At 44.7% G+C, this 19,160-nt stretch overlaps 1 protein-coding gene across 1 annotated transcript in view; it reads left to right on the top strand.

The window, feature by feature from the left end:
• The first annotated feature begins 2,415 nt into the window (after positions 1 to 2,415).
• The window catches only part of POLM (DNA polymerase mu), a 92,207-nt gene continuing 75,462 nt past the window's right edge, over positions 2,416 to 19,160 (top strand). Inside the window, 2 exon segments of the mRNA XM_073622083.1 lie at positions 2,416 to 2,554; positions 11,315 to 11,516. Of these exon segments, the coding sequence (XP_073478184.1) occupies positions 11,332 to 11,516 (185 nt within the window). The 5' untranslated portion in view covers positions 2,416 to 2,554; positions 11,315 to 11,331.

The raw sequence follows: 19,160 nt of genomic DNA, 5'->3' as shown, positions 1-19,160 counted from the left end.
GTTCTCTTGTTTCTGCACAATGCCCATTGTTATCTCATTTGCATCTTCTAATTCTGACAAAGAGGAAGCAGCAGATATCAGCCATTAGCATCATTTGAATAATAAGACTGGCATGCCTTGCAGGGCACATGTACACTATTGTATACAGCTTCTCACATGTACACTATTGTACAGTGCCTTAAAAAAGTATTCATACCCCTTGACATTTTCCACATTTTGTCATGTTACAACCAGAAACGAAAATGTATTTTATTGGGATTTTATGTGATAGACCAACACAAAGTGGCACATCATTTTGAATTGGAAGGTAAGTGATAAATGGTTTTCCAAATTTTTTACAAATACATATCTGAAAAGCGTGGCATGCATTTGTATTCAGCCCCCTTTACTCAAATACCCCTAACTAAAATCTAGTAGAACCAATTGCCTTCAGAAGTCACCTAATTAGTAAATAGAGTCCACCTGTGTGTAATTTAATCTCAGTATACATACAGCTGTTCTGTGAAGCCCTTAGAGGTTTGTTAGAGAACCTTGGTGAACAAACAGCATTGTGAAGGCCAAGGAACACACCAGGCAGGTCAGGGATAAAGTTGTGGAGACGTTTAAATCAGGGTTAGGTTTTAAAAAAAATCTCCCAAGCTTTAAACATCTCACGGATCACTGTTCAATCCATCATCCGAAAATGGAAAGAGTATGACACAACTGCAAACCTACCAAGACATGGCCGTCCACTTAAACTGACAGGCCGGGCAAGAACAGCATTAAAGCAGCAAAGAGGCCCATGGTAACTCTGAAGGAGCTGCAGAGATCCACAGCTCAGGTGGGAGAATCTGTCCACAGGACAACTATTAGACGTGCACTCCACAAATCTGCCCTTTATGGAAGAGTGGCAAGAAGAAAGCCATTGTTGAAAGAAAGCCATAAGGAGTCCCGTTTGCAGTTTGCGAGAAGCCATGTGGGGGACACAGCAAACATGTGGAAGAAGGTGCTCTGATCAGATGAGACCAAAATGTAACTATGTGTGGCGGAAAACTAACACTGCACATCACTTTGAACACACCTTCCCCACTGTGAAACTTGGTGGTGGCAGCATCAAGTTGTGGGGAGTTTTTTCTTCAGCAGGGACAGGGAAGCTGGTCGGAGTTGATGGGAAGATGGATGGAGCCAAATACAGGGCAATCTTAGAAGAAAACCTGTTAATCTGCAAAAGACTGGAGACTGGGGCGGAGGTTCACCTTCCAGCAGGACAACAACCCTAAACTTACAGCCAGAGCTACAATGGAATGGTTTAGATCAAAGCATATTCATGTGTTAGAATGGCCCAGTCAAAGTTCAGACCTAAAGCCATTTGAGAATTTGTGGCAAGACTTGAAAATTGCTGTTCACAGACGCTCGCCATCTAATCTGACAGAGCTTGAGCTATTTTGCAAAGAAGAATGGGCAAAAATGTCACTCTCTAGATGTGCAAAGCTGGTAGAGACATCCCCAAAAAGACTAAAGACACGAGCGGAATGTCCGACAGAAAAAGTCAGACGGAAGCTTTTCATCGTCTATTCCGATTGTGTGTAGGCTTCATCGAACTCTTCTTTTTGAAAATTCTGACGGACCTAGAAATAGAACATGTTCTAAATATTTCCAACGGAACCAATTCCTATCGGGAAAACCGCTCGTCTGTATGCTGTTCCGACGGACCAAAAACGACGCATGCTGTGAAGCAAGTACGAGACGGAAGCTATTGGCTGCCGGCTATTGAACTTCCTTTTTCTAGTCCCGTCGTACGTGTTGTACGTCACCGCGTTCTGGACGGTCGGAATTTGGATTGACTGTGTGTAGGCAAGACCGATTGAATGGAATTCCGTCGGAGAAACCTTCGGAGTTTATTCCGATGGCTAAACCGGTCGTGTGTACAGGGCATTACAGCTGTAATTGTAGAGAAAGGTGGTTCTACAAAGTATTGACTCAGGGGGGCTGAATACAAATGTACACCGCACTTTTCACATATTTATTTGTTAAAAATGTGGAAATCCATTTATCATTTTCCTTCCACTTCACAATTATGTGCAACTTTGTGTTGGTTTATCACATAAAATCCCAATAAAATACGTTATTGGTTGTAACATGACAAAATGTGGAAAATTTCAAGGGGTATGAATACTTTTTCAAGGCACTATATACAGCCTCTCACATATACAGTATTGTATACAGACTCTCACATATACATTATTGTATACAGCCTCTGTATACAGACTCTCACTTATACATATACACTATTGTACACAGACATATGTACAGTATATACAGACTCGTGTACAGCATTGTATACATCGCACAGAGCCCCCTGCTGGCCCCAAAGAGAACTGCACTGGTCGATCGCACATCCCCGGCTTTGCGGGTGGGGCTTAACAGTGTTGGTTCACCGGTACCAGGTCTCCTGGACCAAAGCTTATTAACATAAGGGGCGGGGCCGTACTTGACGCGACCTCTATCTGTGTGCGGGCTATTAGCATAGTGGGCGTGACGGTGGAACCGGAAGTCTCTTTGGCTGCACAGTGGGGTGAGAGAGCAGAGTGTGTGCGGATGTAGTGAGTGTCCATGGGGTAGGAGTGGGGGTGTCATTGTATGAGGACATGGGGCTGGGGGGGTTTAAAGTGTTCAGTGTTATTGGTGTGAATGTATGACAAGGGTTGGCCTGGGTATGTAATGTAATGTGTGGAGGCCTGGGGGGTGTCATGCAATGTGTGGAGGCCTGGGGGTGGTGGTGGGGTAGCTCTAGGCACTGTGCTAGGTGGAGGTCCTGGCTTTGTGAGATTATTCTGTAGAGCAGAGATGTGAAGCTAAGGCAGCCAATCAGGCAGTAGGGATGAGCTCCTAATGACACAGGTCACCTCTTGGTAGTCCATAGTCCAGGAAAGTCCTCTCCATGCACCTCTGAGCAGCAAGAAGCAGGTCCTGTGTGATTTTCAGAGGACATGGACAGTGTGTTGGGGCGCACTATACTGCAATGCACACCTATATACACCATACGTTGTAGTAAAGCGTCCTTTAAGTTGGGTATGATGTATATTATAATGCACATTATGATGTCATTGGGCTGGAGTAGCCTGCTTGCAGGTTTAGTTCACCTTTAGGACCACACCCACATTTCCAGTCTAACATCCAACATGGCTGCATTCCACAAGCAAGCGCGGGAAGAGTTTGCTAGTGAGAAGTCAGTCAGTTCTCCCATACATGCTAACCATGTGGATGGAGGGATCGCCATTGTTGACTATTGTATTCAGACAGCCACAGTGCTGCCGAATGGGGATTCCATCTGATGGGGCGCAGTCACTTTTCATTTTTTTTTTTTTTTTTTTTTTCTTTTTCATTTTCCACCTAGCACAGTGGATTTTAAAATCTGCTTTTGTTGAGCTAGGTGGTGCTTGCAGGCCCATCTGCTGCTTGAATCTTGTCAAATTCTACAGAAATCAGCCAACGGTCAAGCCGTCTATGGCCAGCTTTACAAGGGGCACTTTGCAGGGACAAACACGAAAGTGTAATACTCCTCTACTGCCATGGGTCGCTCCTTCACTGACTGGATGAACAGGACACAGGGGTTTATTTACTAAAGACAAATCTACTTTGCACTACAGGTGCACTTGGAAGTGCAGTCGCTTTAGATCTGAGGGGAAGCTCTGCTGATTTTATCATCCAGTCATGTACAAGAAAAAATGCTGTTTTTTATTTTCCTTGCATGTCCCCCTCGGATCTACAGCAACTGCTCTTCCAAGTGCGTTTGCAGTGCACTTTAAGTGCAAAGTGGATTTTCCTTTAGTAAATAAACCCCACTGCTTCATTGTTGGTGACTTACATTCTGCAGTGTTTTCCTCAGCTGCCCCTCCTATCTAGCCATCAAGGGAGCAACACGTGGAAATAGGTGAATGTTATTTCAGCGATCCTGTGGCTGCTAAGTTCTTGTCAGTGACAGGAGTCAAGCTTGAGCCACCAGGTAATACATGTAAGTGTAGAGGGACAGAGTAGTTGTATGGACACAGCCACTCGTCCCAATTTTAAAAGGTGTGCAGTGAGCGCCCCCATCATAGACAGTGTGCGTTTGGGGTCACTTTCCTAATCCCACACACCTGTCAAATTGGGAGACACGGCCTTGTGAGATGAGTGATCCAGCGCCAGGATAACCAACAGATCATTAACCTTTTCCTATGGAGTCACTCTCTTGCTAGTGAGTGACATTCTGCAGCCTTCCATCCCAGCAAAAGAATCCTTCTGTTAAGGGAGGTGGTTCTGTCACCTAGATGATTCTGCTGCAGAACTGGCCATCTATCAGGTCTCTAAGCCCTGATTCACACAGGTATGGCTTTGAAGTCATGCGACTTCAAAGCTACCTATTGAGTGCAATTTAATTGCTGACATTCTGTACGACTTCATGTAACAGATGTCGATGCAAGTCACACAGAAATAGTGCAGGAACTTTTTTCAATGTTGCAACTTGAGTCGCACAGATTTGAACGGTTCCATTGCTGCAAATGGGGTGCGACTTGTTATGCGACTTTGAACTGACAAGTTGCACTGGTGTGAGCCAGGGCTTAGACTAAATACAAACAGTGTGTTTAGCTCATGTACAGCAAATTCCACCTTCTTCTTTTTTTTTTTTTTTTTTTTTTTATGTCACCAGGAGGCTCGGGTGCAGCTTCCAGCCCTGCTGCCAACAGCCTGTCAAAATCTATGACAGCCTGAAATATGCTGCGGATGGACGCTTTACCGTGTGGTACTTGTCCTTAGGGCTGTATGCGCTCCTGCTCACTTAAAGTAGACCTTCACCTGAAAATAACACATAACATATCATTCTCAAATTTAATCCATGTATTGCCGCTTTAAATCCCCATACACACTATCAGATTTTCTGCTGAGTTTTTCCTTCAGATTTACCAAAACCATATAATATGAGGTCAAACCTTAGGAGTTTCAATGTGTATGCAATCAGGCAGGCACTTGCACTACATGGTTTTGGTAAATCTGAAGGACAAACTCAGCAGAAAATCTGATAGTGTGTATAGGGCTTTAGAGTGCCATGTTATATGTATACTAGCCAGACAGATATTTTGGCAGATAAAATAGTTTATGTACAATAATTTAAATGTAGCTGTATAGCTGGAATTGGACAAATGAACCGTGTCCAGACTATGCATACTAAAGTATTTACAAATTCTGAGCAAGTGATAAATGCACTTCTAGAACAAGACCTCAATCACCTTTGTAACTATAGGAATTGTAGAGAAATTAATCTTAAAAGTTCATGACTGAAGCACTGAAATTATTTATTTTTTCCCCAAATTACAATCTATTACAGGGGTTCCCAAACGATGGCCTCATGTGGCTGATGTGTACATTCTCCACTTACCCTACTCGAGTACTCCAGCTCAGATTTTTTTTTTCCCCCACTGCACTATGCTGTTGCTTGCTAAGACTGCCAGCATCCTAGCAAGCAATGACGTGTATAGCCCAGCATTCACAGGAGGATGGAGTCTCCTTCATCTCCCGACTCCTGCCCTGCTGCTGCACAGCTACAGTAATACTGTAATAAAGGAAACTTTGATGGGGACAATTTGATGGGGTCAATGATGTAAGGTAGGACTCTGATGGGGACACTGATGTAAGGTAGGACTCTGATGGGGACACTGATTTGATGTAAGGGACTTTGCTTTTCTAAAGTTCTTTCTCTTTTGATCTGTATCGTATCCTGCTGATTACAAAAAAGAACTAAGTTAAAACTATAATTCATTTAAATTTTATTTCCTTCATCATTAAAACTTTTTTTGGCCCGTGCATTCAGTGATATTAAAGGCTCACTTTTTTTTTTTTAATTTATTTTTTATAATAAACATGTTATACTTACCTGCTCTGTATAATGGTTTTGCACAGAGCAGCCGCAATCCTCTTTTTGGGCCCAACGCTGGCGCTTCTGGCACCTCCCTCTTGCGGAATGTCCCTAGTGCAATCTGTTTGTTATTGGGGCACACCTGCGTGCTCGCTCCTAAGCTGCCTCTGTGTGTCCTTAAAGCGACGTTCCACCCAAAAATGGAACTTCCGCTTTAAGTGCTGGTGACCACCTGACATGCCACATTTGGCATGTAATTTTTTTTTTGGGGGGGTTTTGTACCCAGCTTTTACAGGCACCCAACTCCACTTCTTCCCCTGGCATCGGAAAGGAATTTCACCTCTCCCCCCTCCCATTTTCTGGGAAACGTCACGGGTCCCAGAAGAGTGCTCGGCCATTCACAGCGTGCGGCTCGCGCCCGGCTGTTAAGCCACAGCCGGGTGCCCACAGTTAGAATGCCGGTACAGCCATGAAGAGGAGCGAGGCCTTGTGCGCCCACATTGCTGGACCGTGGGACAGGTGAGTGTCTGATTATTTAAAGTCAGCAGCTACACTTTTTGTAGCTGCTGACTTTTAAATGGGTGGAACTCCGCTATAAGAGACACAGAGCTCAGCCCTGCCCCCTGCTACTTCCTCACTGGTTGTGATTGACAGCAGTGGGAACCAATGGCTTCCACTACTGTGTCTCAGCCAATGAGGGTGGAGAGACCCGGGAGAGCTGCTGCTCTTGTGCACATTGCTGGATCGAGATGGGGCTCGGGTAAGTATTAGAGGGGGATGCTGCACACTGAAGTTTTTTTTTTTTTTTTTTAGCCTTCACCCTACAATGACTTTAATTTCAACTGAAATCTTCTCATTCTTGTGATGCCTGTCACTTTATGTCAATCAAGGACAAGATTATCATTAGACCAAGGTGTGCTGGTGAAGATCCTTATGTTACAATCTTCTAGCTTTTGTCTGCCTTATCTATTATCTGATGGTGTACGTATTTTCATTTAGAATTAAAGAGGTACTGAAATCTCGTGGCTGTATCCAAGAGGGCAAAGGATTAGTCCACCGGTTTTGCCTATAGTCTCTCTGCCACTGGTCTTTTCACCATCACTGACTTACCATGTCATGTTCTACACTGTCTTTGTATGGAGATGGCCATGTCGGTAGAGGCAGGGCTTTGCTTCCTCAGGTCAAAGCCGCCAGCAAGCTGAACTGTAAGCAGCACAGTTATGACATCACCAAATCTTCTAAAACTAGCAGTCTAGGGCAGCAGTTTTTTTTGTTGTTCTACTTGTAAGGTGACCTGGGTGCAAGTCTCCTTTCAGTTCCAGTTTAAATATTTCTGAAGTGCCATTGTTTTGTTGAACACAGGACTAAATAAGCAGATTTTTCCCCACTTGTACACATCTTATTGTGTAAACCCTGTTTACCATATATGAAGTAAAAAGATTGTTCCCTTAGTTAAAACTCTTGTTCTTCAAAGGTTACATGAACAATTCTTGACACTTCAGAAAGCTTATTATTGCTCATTCATTACCCAAACACTATGGCTTGTTGCTTGAATCATCTTTGCAGTGGCGTGTAAATTTGCATATTGTGTGGGAACTTATTTTGATAGACAACCTGGTACGTGTGCGGAGAATATGCTGAATTCACTGGTGTATGAGACTGGCTTTATTTCTGGCTCTTTCTCAGGGCTGGCCATTCTTAGCATGGTGATAAATGTCTAGCAAGGATGCCAATTACTGCACCCTCTGTAAAGCACACACAAGCTGCTGCATGCAGGAATTTACAGTTCACAGCTGGACCAGTGCTATGGTATGAGCTACTTTATTGCTGAGCCATGCTGGTGTATCGCTGTGCTTTTCCCAAGAACATAGATGTGTTTGGGTGCTCACTCAGAAATGCAATTAAAAATGTGCCCTCTGCTGTTGCCCCTTAAGTATGGAGCACATGTACAGTGAGGCATGTGTTCCCTGTATATCTGCAGTGTGAAATCTAAGGCACTGCTACCTCTGACTGCTAGTCCCAAGAGATTTGGTGATGTCACTACTGTGCTGCTCACTGGAGGCTCTGATGTGGGGGAGCAAAGCCCTGCCTCCACCAAGATGGCCACCTCTATACAGAGGCACTGTGCAAAGCAAGACATGGTAAGTCTGTAATGGAGTAAAATAATTAGCAGGGAGAGCACAGGCAGCACTAGTGACTAGTCCTTTGCCCTCTACCTACCTTCTTTGGGCACAACTCCCAGAGTTTAGTTTCTCATTTAAGTGGAAATATACCAGCCCTAAGATCATTTTTGCTCTGCGTTATCATCCTTAGGCTCGGTTCACATTGGTGCGATGTGAGAACCCTGCAAATCCACTGTTCCCGCATCAAACCTGACTCACAGGCAGTTCACACTGCCATATGCAAACTCCTAGGGGTGTCAATAGTAAGTTAATGACACCCCCAAATCAGTTTGCATATCGCAGTGCAAACTATCAATTCAGACAGGAATCGGATCGCATGGGTGTGAGCACCCATGTAAACCAATTCTGGTGCAGATCAAAAAAAAAAGGGTCCTGTGTGAGTATGGTCCGAATGGACGCATTGGATGTGCACTGCAGTGCGGTGCGAATAACATCTGATGTCAGACAGCACACCAGTGTGAATCGAGCCTTAGAGCAAATGTGGCTATAATAAGGCAACCTGAATTGTCTGTGTGTGTACCTTAATTATAAGATCTGATTATGCACCTCCTGGAGGACACACTTTGCCTGTTTCTCAATAATGTGGATACACTCATAGTTTGCAAGTAACTACCACCACAAATTTACTCGCATAGCTGCTTCAGGAGTACTTCGGGTGACCCTGCAGTCAGATTATACAAAGTAACGCCTGTGTGTGTATATGTACAGTGCCTTGAAAAAATATTCATACCCCTTGAAATTTTGTCATGTTACAACCAAAAACATAAATGTATTTTATTAGGTTTTTATGTGATAGACCAAAGTGGCACATCATTTTTTTTATAAATATCTGAAAAGTGTGGCATGCATTTGTATTCAGCCCCCTTTACTCCGATACCCCTAACTAAAATCAAGTGGAACCAATTGCCTTCAGAAGTCACCAATTAGTAAATAGAGTCCATCTGTGTGTAATTTAATCTCAGTATAAATACAGCTGTTCTGTGAAGCCCTCAAACATTTGTTAGAGAACCTTAGTGAACAAACCGCATCATGAAGGCCAAGGAACACACCAGACAGGTCAGGAATAGAGTTGTGGAGAAGTTTAAAGCAGGGTTAGGTTATTAAAAAAAAAAAGTATATATATATATATATATATATATATATATATATATATATATATATATATATATATATATATATAGCCTTGAACATCTCATGGAGCACTGTTCAATACATCCTCCAAAAATGGAAAGAATTTGGCATAACTGTAAACCTACCAAGACATGGCCGTCCACTTGAACTGACAGGCCAGGCAAGGAGAGCATTAATCAGAGAAGCAGCCAAGAGGCCCATGGTAATTCTGGAGGAGCTGCAGAGATCCACAGCTCAGGTGGGAGAATCTGTCCACAGAACAACTTTTAGTTGTGCACTCCACAAATCTGGCCTTTATGGAAGAGTGGCAAGAAGAAAGCCATTGTTGAAAGGAAGCCATAAGAACTCCCGTTTGTGAGAAGCCATCTGGGGGACACTGCAAACACGTGGAAGAAGGTGCTCTCGTCGGATGAGACCAAAATTGATTTTTTTGGCCTAAAAGCAAAATGCTATGTGTGGCAGAAAACAACCACTGCATGTCACCCTAAACACACCATCCCCACTGTGAAACGTGGTGGCAGCATCATGTTGTGGGGATGCTTTTCTTCAGCAGGGACAGGGAAGCTGATCATAGTTGATGGGAAGATGGATGGAGCCAAATGCAGGGCAATCTTAGAAGAAAACCTGTTATGCCGCGTACACGCGGTCGGACTTTTCAGCTACAAAAGTCCGACAGCCCGTCCGACGGACTTTCAACGGACTTTCTAACGACCGGACTTGCCTACACACGATCAAACCAAAGTCCGACGGATTCGTACGCGATGACGTACACCGGACTAAAATAAGGAAGTTGATAGCCAGTAGCCAATAGCTGCCCTAGCGTCGGTTTTTGTCCGTCGGACTAGCATACAGATGAGCGGATTTCTGGGTCCGGCGGAGTTACAACGTAAAGATTTGAAGCATGTTCCAAATCTAAAGTCCGTCAGATTTGTGACTGGAAAAGTCCGCTGAAGGTCCGGTGAAGCCCACACACGATCGGATTGTTCGCCGGATTTGGTCCGTCGGCGTCCGTCAGACAAGTCCGGTCGAAAAGTCGGACCGTGTGTACGCGGCATTAGAGTCTGCAAAAGACCTGAGACTTATGCAGAGGTTCACCTTCCAGCAGGACAACGACCCTAAACATACAGCCAGAGCTACAATGGAATGGTTTAGATCAAAGCATATTCATGTGTTAGAATGGCCCAAAGTGCAGACCTAAAGCCAATTGAGAACCTGTGCCAAGACTTTGAAAATTGCTGTTCACAGATGCGCTCTATCCAATCTGACAGAGCTTGAGCTATTTTGCAAAGAATGGGCAAAATGTCACTCTCTAGATGTGCAAAGCTGGTAGAGACATCCCCAAAAAGACTATTTATTTGTAAAAAAAAAAATTGAAAACCATTTATCATTTTTCTTTCCACTTCACAATTATGTGCCACTTTGTGTTGGTCTATCACATAAAATCCCAATAAAATACATGTTATGTTTTTGGTTGTAACTTGACAAAATGTGGAAAATTTCAAGGGGTGTAGATGCTTTTTCAAGGCACTGTGTATGTAAGATATATATATATATATATATATATATATATATATATATATATATATATATATATATATATATATATATATATATATATATATATATATATACTTATATATATACTTTTTTTTTTTTTCTTTTTTTTTTTTTTTTTTTTTTTGCCCCCACCATGTGGTGGGAGGTGTCAGCTGTGCATTGTGTGTGGATTAAGTCTGCTTGCATTCTAGCAGCTACGGGTTTATAACGTCAGGCCCCACCCACTGGCTCGTTGGTAGGGAGGCGGGCTACTGATTATCTGTGACCATTTAGGAGTTGACATGACACAGCTAGTTCAGCTCTGAGGACGGGAGCTTGACTCCTGAAATGCGTTAGCTTTCCAATCAGATGTTTTCATGATTGGACTCGCTGCCCAAGGCTGAAGCATATGAGTTACATGCCTGCTTGTGAGTATCGATTTGTTACTGAGGAATCAATGAATTGTGCGGTGGTAATGCACGAGGAGTTGGGCCCTCTTTTGTGTGTGTGTGTTTTTTGTGTGTTTTTTTTTTTTTTATCATACATATCAGTTTGACAATGGACTTCAGTCAATTCCCTGTTATGTTTTCAGTCTACTTAGGCCCTGCAATGTTTCCGATCCCTTTGAAGAAGAGAAAGAAGGAAACTCCGGTTCCCATAGATCTAGAAGCTTCAGCTGGCTTATTTCCTGGGGTCTGCATATTCTTGGTGGAACGCAGGATGGGAGCAGCACGACTGGGCTTCCTTACAGCACTGGCACAGAGGAAAGGGTTCACTGTGGTACAGGAGTACAGGTACATTTCAAAAAGGAGGCACATCATCAGTAAAAGAAGTTTGAAGTATTGAAAGGGTAATTCAGCTTTTGAGAGAAAAAAAAATCGCAAATAAAAAACAATATAGCATTTACCATTGCAAAACAAATCCTATTGCAATTTAATGTTATTAAAAATGACATTTCCTTTTCAAACTGCAGCGCTGTAAATTTCTGTAAAACTCAATGCAGTATGTACATACACAGAATTACACCCCCCCCCAGAAATGTAATTTCTCACCTCGCCTTCCAGGACGACAACACATGAGAGGCTCCTCCCTACAGGAGACACAATCAGTTCACAGCTGTTTAAAAAGGCCCCACCTTACTCCTTGTCCCTCAGTATTGATTGTGTTTCTCCCACAGCAAAACTTTTTTTTTTTTTTTTTTTATTCTCTGACCAGGAGACTAAAAAGAGTCGAATGGTTCCCCTGTGAGCCAGGTTTAGGAATACCGGTGAGGGCTGCACTAACCTGCCGCCTCAGAGCTTCCCACAGGTCTCCCCCAACGGCATTTGTGCAGGCGGTCCGGGCATATTAAAACCCCCGCCGTTGCATGTGGCTCAGCAGCTCGGGTTTCCTGTCTTTCCCTGACGCAGCGGGCGATATTTTTGCTGAAGTCCAAATGATGTAAGACACCGAGGGGAAGACTTTGGCGCTCTCCAAGCCTCATTCTCGGGTTGAAACTTGCTGTCAGAGCAGTAATAGTGTGGCGCGCGACCCAGCAGTGGGCTTAAAGCGTGGAGGAGACTCCAGACCCGCATGGCTACGGAGGCTGAAGCATTCCTGTCTCGCCAGGGTTCAGCAAGCTGTAAGGAGCTAAAAGTCTGTCTGAGCCCACCTCACGGAGGATGGAAAGACCCGTTGGAAAGTGCCGTTTACCTACTATGGGGGGTGACACCAGATTAAGAAGTAATGCCTGGTAAATGCCCATGTTCTCCCCTTCTAGGGATGGGGGCCTGCAGCCATGATACGGGGGCAGGAAGAGTGACTGTTGGTTGTTCCCTCTTCTCTTGCAGATTCCCCAAGCACAGCTCAGGAGGTCTTTGAAAAAACCTCCTTCTACATCTGCTAGCACTGGTGCCAGTAAAAAGTGCGTTAACTGCGGGGAAAGATTGTCTAAACCAAGCCATTTTGTTATAGGTGTATTAACAAACTGGCTGGAAAAGAGGCCTCAGGATTAATGAAAGATTTTCTTAAATCTGTTCAAGAGGAAATGTTGGCCACTATTCAATCTTTCCGCACCTCTGTACCCACACCTTAGGTGGTAGACTCAGAGCAACTCGCCCCTGAAGAGGGGGCCCTGGCCTTTCCTTCCCTTTCCTTGTAAAAGAAGTTTTGATCCCAGAAGAGGTGTGTGGGCATGCTACTGGTGCAGTGCACACAGCCTAACTTGGCAGCTCCCTAGCTGGGACAACAACTTGGAAGGGGGTGATAGTTGGGCACTGTCCGTTTCTCATGTGACCTTGAGGAGAGAAAAGCAAACACTGGCTGTGGCAAAAGGAAAGACAACAGTGGTGAGTACTTCCCTTTTTTGCCTTGGAAGATTAGCAACAGAATTCCTAATAGCAGCCATGTGGTTTCTGGGCATTGAGATAGGACTCCCTCCTTCAATACAGGGTGCTACTATCCTTGCCCTTGGGTCTGGGAACAAATAGCCCTGAAGCTTTAGCTAGACCAATGTCCACAGCTCCCTTTTACCTCAGGAAATGCTGTGGCTATTGCAACATTTAGTTGCCAGCCTCTCACTATAAATCCATCAATAAGGATAAATATAGTAAAGAGTTGTTAGACACATATGGTCTCTTGCAGGCTATTTCTGCCACTAAACAGCTTACACATTCCTAAAGGGTTAACTGGATGGGATGTGAAGTGGTCTGCAGGTACCTGGTGATTCCAGGAGTAATAGAACTGATTTCTATTTCTAGTGTTTTTTTAGCATTTTTCCGCGTTAGCATATTTTTTTTTTTAATGGGTCAAAAACGTTAAACGCTGGTGAGCCACGTTTTTGACAGTTTATCGATGTTTATCAGCGTTTGGCGGTTTTTTTTGTGGTCAGAAAAACAACTCCTGAACACGATTTTATGGCGTTCAGAAAACAGCCTGTAAACTCCACTGCTCCACTACGTGTCCATGCATGTGTGCACGGACACGTAGGATAACGGAGGGGAGTTTATGGGCTGCTAAAAAAAATGCCCAAACTCCCAGAAACTGCCGTTTATGAGCTTCAGTGTGCATGAAGCCTTAGAGGTTGTTGGCTTTTAAAAGCATGCCTCCTAGTTTTTTCCCAAATGGGGTGAGGCACAGCAAGGGGTACCCTTGTGAACAGATTCCCTTTATGGGGGGTAGCTTGGTATGTGTAACATCTTAACGAGCTACAACCTATGTATTCCTCCTTACTGTTATCCCTATGGTGTGTAAGAGTTAATCGGGACCTTTTTTTTCTGTATCAGAGAACTGTATAAATACAGCGACAAAGAGGATAGAGGAATTGAGTGCAGAAAGAGAAGGGGGGGGGGGTGGAGTGAGACAAACTCATTGAGTACAATATCAACAGAAGGATCATGTAGTCTATATATATTTGTTAGAACAAATTTAGTCTACGGTGTTGTTTTCAAAGAGGGCTTGTCCCTCATCCGAGAAGACGAACATATTCCATACTGTCCATGTTGAAGATAAAAAAGATATGGAGAATTGTCCCTTGGTCCCCCTGGCGCCTCCAGCAGCGATCTGAGGACGAGGGAAAGATTTTGTGTAACTTTGCAGGTGTATTGAACCACCTGGTTAGAATGTTAAAATTGGTCTCCTGTATTCTCGTACATATGGAGGATTTATATGTGAATCGGATGATATGTTGTCTGTGATGCAAACTGAATGTACGATTTAGGTCCCGTTCCCACCTATTAAGACATTGTAGTTGATGATTCTCTGGGGGCGTAATCAACAGTTGGTATGTGGCAGATTAGACATGTGGCATCAGGGCCGTCCTAATGAGATGGCACACCTGGGCACTGGCCAGGGGCCCCAGCTGCATGGGGGGCCCCCACACTTTCCCCAAAGAAGCTGCTCCTTGAGCCCGGAAATTGGGGGCCCCATGATGGCACTGAGAGTGATGTATACACAGGCGAGGCAGGCTGGCAGCGGTGCGCCGTACTGTGCAGAACAAAACCCATTTCACAGCCAGCAGGGAGGGGGGCGGGGCCGGATCACCAGTGATGCTCTGACCCTGTCCCATGCAGCTTGAATGCTTGGGACTCGGAGGCCGCGGGGTAGGAGCTGGAGTGGGAGCTGCTGAGTCGGCAGCACTGAGAGCCCACCTGTGGAAGTGGCATTGTGGATGGTGTCATGGTGAGCCCAACTGTCCAGCACTGTTTGCACCGAAGGGCTTGGAATGCCCAGAGGGATGCTCCCTCCTCCAACCCTCCTTCTGCGTGAATGACTTGATTGGTATAGGTGAGTCCTTGTCACAGTGCTGGAGGTGGGCACATAGCCAAAAGTTCGCAATGCACTGTATCTCCACTGGAAAAGTGGGTACATACGTGGATGGAATAATGGTACTGGGGGATATTAGAGGGTTCACAGTGCTGGGGGATATCAGAGGGGTCACGGTGCTGGGGGGATATCTGGGGTGTAGAGGGGTCACAGTGCTGGGGGGGGTATCTGGGGTGTAGAGGGGTCACAGTGCTGGGGGGGTATCTGGGGTGTAGAGGGGTCACAGTGCTGGGGGGGATATCAGCGGTGTAGAGGGGTCACAGTGCTGGGGGGATATCAGCGGTGTAGAGGGGTCACAGTGCTGGGGGGGATATCTGGGGTGGTGAGGGGTCACAGTGCTGGGGGGATATCTGGGATAGTGAGGGGTCACAGTGCTGGGGGGATATCAGCGGTGTAGAGGAGTCACAGTGCTGGGGGGATATCAGCGGTGTAGAGGAGTCACAGTGCTGGGGGGATATCAGCGGTGTAGAGGGGTCACAGTGCTGGGGGGGATATCTGGGGTGGTGAGGGGTCACAGTGCTGGGGGGGATATCTGGGGTGGTGAGGGGTCACAGTGCCGGGGGGATGTGTAGAGGGGTCAGAGTACTGGGGAGTTATTTATTTGAGGTTGAGAATCCAGGGGTGTGGAGGTGGTAACAGGATAGCAATTTTAGGGGGAAACCTGGTATGTGTATGTGTGTGTTTGGGTGTGGGGGGGGGTGGAGTTAGGAGTGCTGGATGTATATAAGATGTAGAGGGGTTACAATGTTGGGGGGTATCTGAGGCCCTATCAGGCTGGATGGTGCCACATGATTTTTATTGGCGGCCGTTTCTATGCTTGTTACAACTGTCCTGAGCATCATTCTAGCAGATATATTATATGCACAGGACAGCTTTGTTACTTTATGTAGTATTTCCCACTGTTTCTTTGCTGTAGAGAATGATTGTTCATGTAGTTAAAGCGGAGCTCCACTCAAAAGGAGAAGCTCCGCTTGTCTGTTTACCTGCACTGTCTCCATTGTGGGCCCAGAGCATTACTTTGCCCAGGGGTCCATGATACTATTAAGACGGCCCTGTGTGGCATAGTGCCCTCTTCTGAGCAATATTCTTCCAAAGTAGTCAGAGTCTGACAGAAGTTTCCTGGAGGCAAGGATTTGAGAAAGTGGCTGAGTTGGAGGGCTCTCCAAAAATCCAGTCGAAAAGATCCAGTAGGATTTGTGAGATCAGAAATCGATGGCCAATGTCTATTAATGAGGAAGTGAGAAGCCTGGAAACAGCCAGATTTCATCAAAGTGTGGAAGGGTGTGTCCTGGCATCCCGTTGTAAAAAGTGGGTTCCCTAGTATCGGAAAAATTGGTGAGTGTATCGAAGTAAGAGAGGCTTGGGTGAAGAGGGTGGAGCAAAGTCGTGCTGTCTGGCCAATCAGGGGGTGAATTTTCATATTTTTTGGTAACACCAGGGTGCCCTACCGAGAGGTAAGTTGCTCTCGGACTGTACCAGTTGAGGCCATAGTTTAGTACCCCGGTGACGATTCCAGTCAATAAGTCTACTCAAATGCAGTGCTTGATAATATGTACGTAGGTCCGGTACGCTAGTCCTCCATATTGTTTGGGTAACGAGAGCTGTCTTAGCTGTTTTAGGTGTGGTTGTTTGTGCGCCCAAATGAAGTCAGAAAATAATGCCTGTGTTTGTTTAAAGTAGAAGGGATATGTATCGGTAAAGCTTGTAGGAGGTATAAGAATTTTGGAACAATGCTCATCTTAAGGATGTATCTGCCAAACCACAAATGTAATCCAGCATGCCATTTGTTTAGCACGGCTCGAATGTTTTTCAGCAATAGAGGGAAATTTAGGTCAAATATTTGTGATAGTTTAGGAGGGATATACATCCCTATATATTTCAGCGCCAATTTTGTAAATTTTCATGTAAAACTCGCTTGGAGATGTAAAGGAATGGGCGGCTCCTACTCCCATTGCTTCGGATTTGGTGAGGTTAATCAATGTTAAAAAGTTTAATCCTTTTGGATTGCATAGTGTTTACTAATCTGCGTTCCTGGTTGCCTAACAAGGACCTGGCTTGGTGCGCATGTTCAGACAGCTATTGGGCTGCATGTTTTTTATGTTGTAGCTTCATATGGTTCTAGCATAATAACTGGATAGCAGAATCCAGTTATTATGAGAAACCCCCTCCTGACCAGACCATTTTTTAGCTTTCGGTGCTCTCACACTTTGACAATTACTCATTCATGTAATACTGTACCCAAATGAATTTGTCCTTTTTTTTCTTTCAAATAGAGCTTTCTTTTGGTGGTATTTGATCACCTCCTGGGTTTTTTATTTTTTGCGCTATAAATGAAAAAAGACCGAAAATTTTGAAAAAAAAAACCGCATTTTTCTTAGTTTCAAAGTATTAATTTGTCTTCATAAATTTTGGCCATAATTTATACTGCTACATATCTTTGGTAAAAATAACCCCAATTGGTGGATATTATTTGGTCTGTGTGAAAGTTAGAGAGTCTACAAGCTGTGGTGCAAATCATAAAAAAATAATCACACCTGATGTGCTGACGGCCCAAATGACCACTTTTTGAAAGTAAACATTCCAAGGTCTTTAGTAAGATGCATGGTGAGGTTTTTGATGTTGTCCTTTTTTCCCACAATTCTTTGCAAAATGAAGATTTTTTTTTGTTTTTTTTGTTTCCACAAAATTGTCATTGTAATAGGTTATTTCTCTCACATGGCATGTGTATACCACAAATAACGCCCCAAAATACATTGGTACTCCTAAGTATGGCGATACCACATGTGTGGGACTTTTTCACAGCCTAGCCACATACAGAGGCCCAACATGCAGAGAGCACCATCAGGTGTTCTAGGAGCATAAATGACACATCTAACTTGTTACATCCCTTTTACACTTTTGAAGGCCCTGGAGCACCAGGACAATGACACATGGCACTAATACATGGCACTGATGACAGATGGCACTGATGACACGTGACACTGATGAGGCACTGATGACAGATGGCACTAATACATGGCACTGACACATGATACTGATGTGGCACTGATGACACATGGCACGGATGACAGATGGCACTGATGACACGTGACACTGATGTGGTACTGATGACAGATGGCACTAATACATGACACTGATGTGGCACTGATGACAGGTGGCACTGATGACACGTGACACTGTGGCACTGATAACAGATGGCACTAATATGTGGCACTGATGACACATGGCACTGATGACACGTGACACTGACGTGGCACTGATGACACGTGACACTGATGTGGCACTGATGACACATGGCACTGACACCTGACACTGATGTGGCACTGATGACACGTGGCACGGATGACAGATGGCACTGATGACACGTGACACTGATATGGCACTAATACATGACATTGATGTGGCACTAATATGTGGCACTGATGGCACGTGACACTGATGTGGCACTAACGACAGCACTAATACGTGGCACTGATGACACGTGACACTGATGGCACTAATACATGGCACTGATGACAGATGGCACTAATGTGGCACTGATGACGCGTGGCACTGATGACGCGTGGCACTTATGTGGCACTAATGACAGGTGGGGTCAGGTGACACTGATAGGTACTGGGGGCACTGTGTTTTAGTTAGTGTTCACTCATGCTGCAGCACAGAAGCTCTCCTTCCTCACACTCTGTCTCTGTGTGAGGGAGAGCTGGCAATGAGAGATGATCTGATGTGTTTACATTTGAGATCATCTCTCATCGGACGATCGAGTGCTAAATGGCCGCTGTGATTGGCTGTGTCCAAGGGAAGCGGCAAACACAGATATTCCCCCGATGTGCGGTGGCGTGCGGGGAACAAGTAAACAGGACGACGTCCAGGGACGCCCTCCCGGCAATTAAGCGCCGCGCTGTAGTCGTCTTTTGGCTATGGTGCGGAGTGGTTAAAATAGAAAAGAAAGGCAGAAAAATTTGGCAATTTGGCAGAACAATTTTGTATAGATATAAAAAAAAAATTATAAATACCATTTTTTTTTTTTTTTTTTTCTTTTCTTAATATAAGTGATCACATTCCTCCATAGCTAGAGAACTGACCACTGTGTGCTCTTCTGCTTTAGGCTCCAGTCACACCAATGTGTTTTTTTT

This window comes from Aquarana catesbeiana, linkage group LG03 (assembly GCF_042186555.1).
Source record: "Aquarana catesbeiana isolate 2022-GZ linkage group LG03, ASM4218655v1, whole genome shotgun sequence".
NCBI classification, from domain to species: domain Eukaryota; kingdom Metazoa; phylum Chordata; class Amphibia; order Anura; family Ranidae; genus Aquarana; species Aquarana catesbeiana.
Note: the sequence above shows the minus strand (reverse complement) of the source record. Positions and strands in the feature narration are given on the sequence as shown.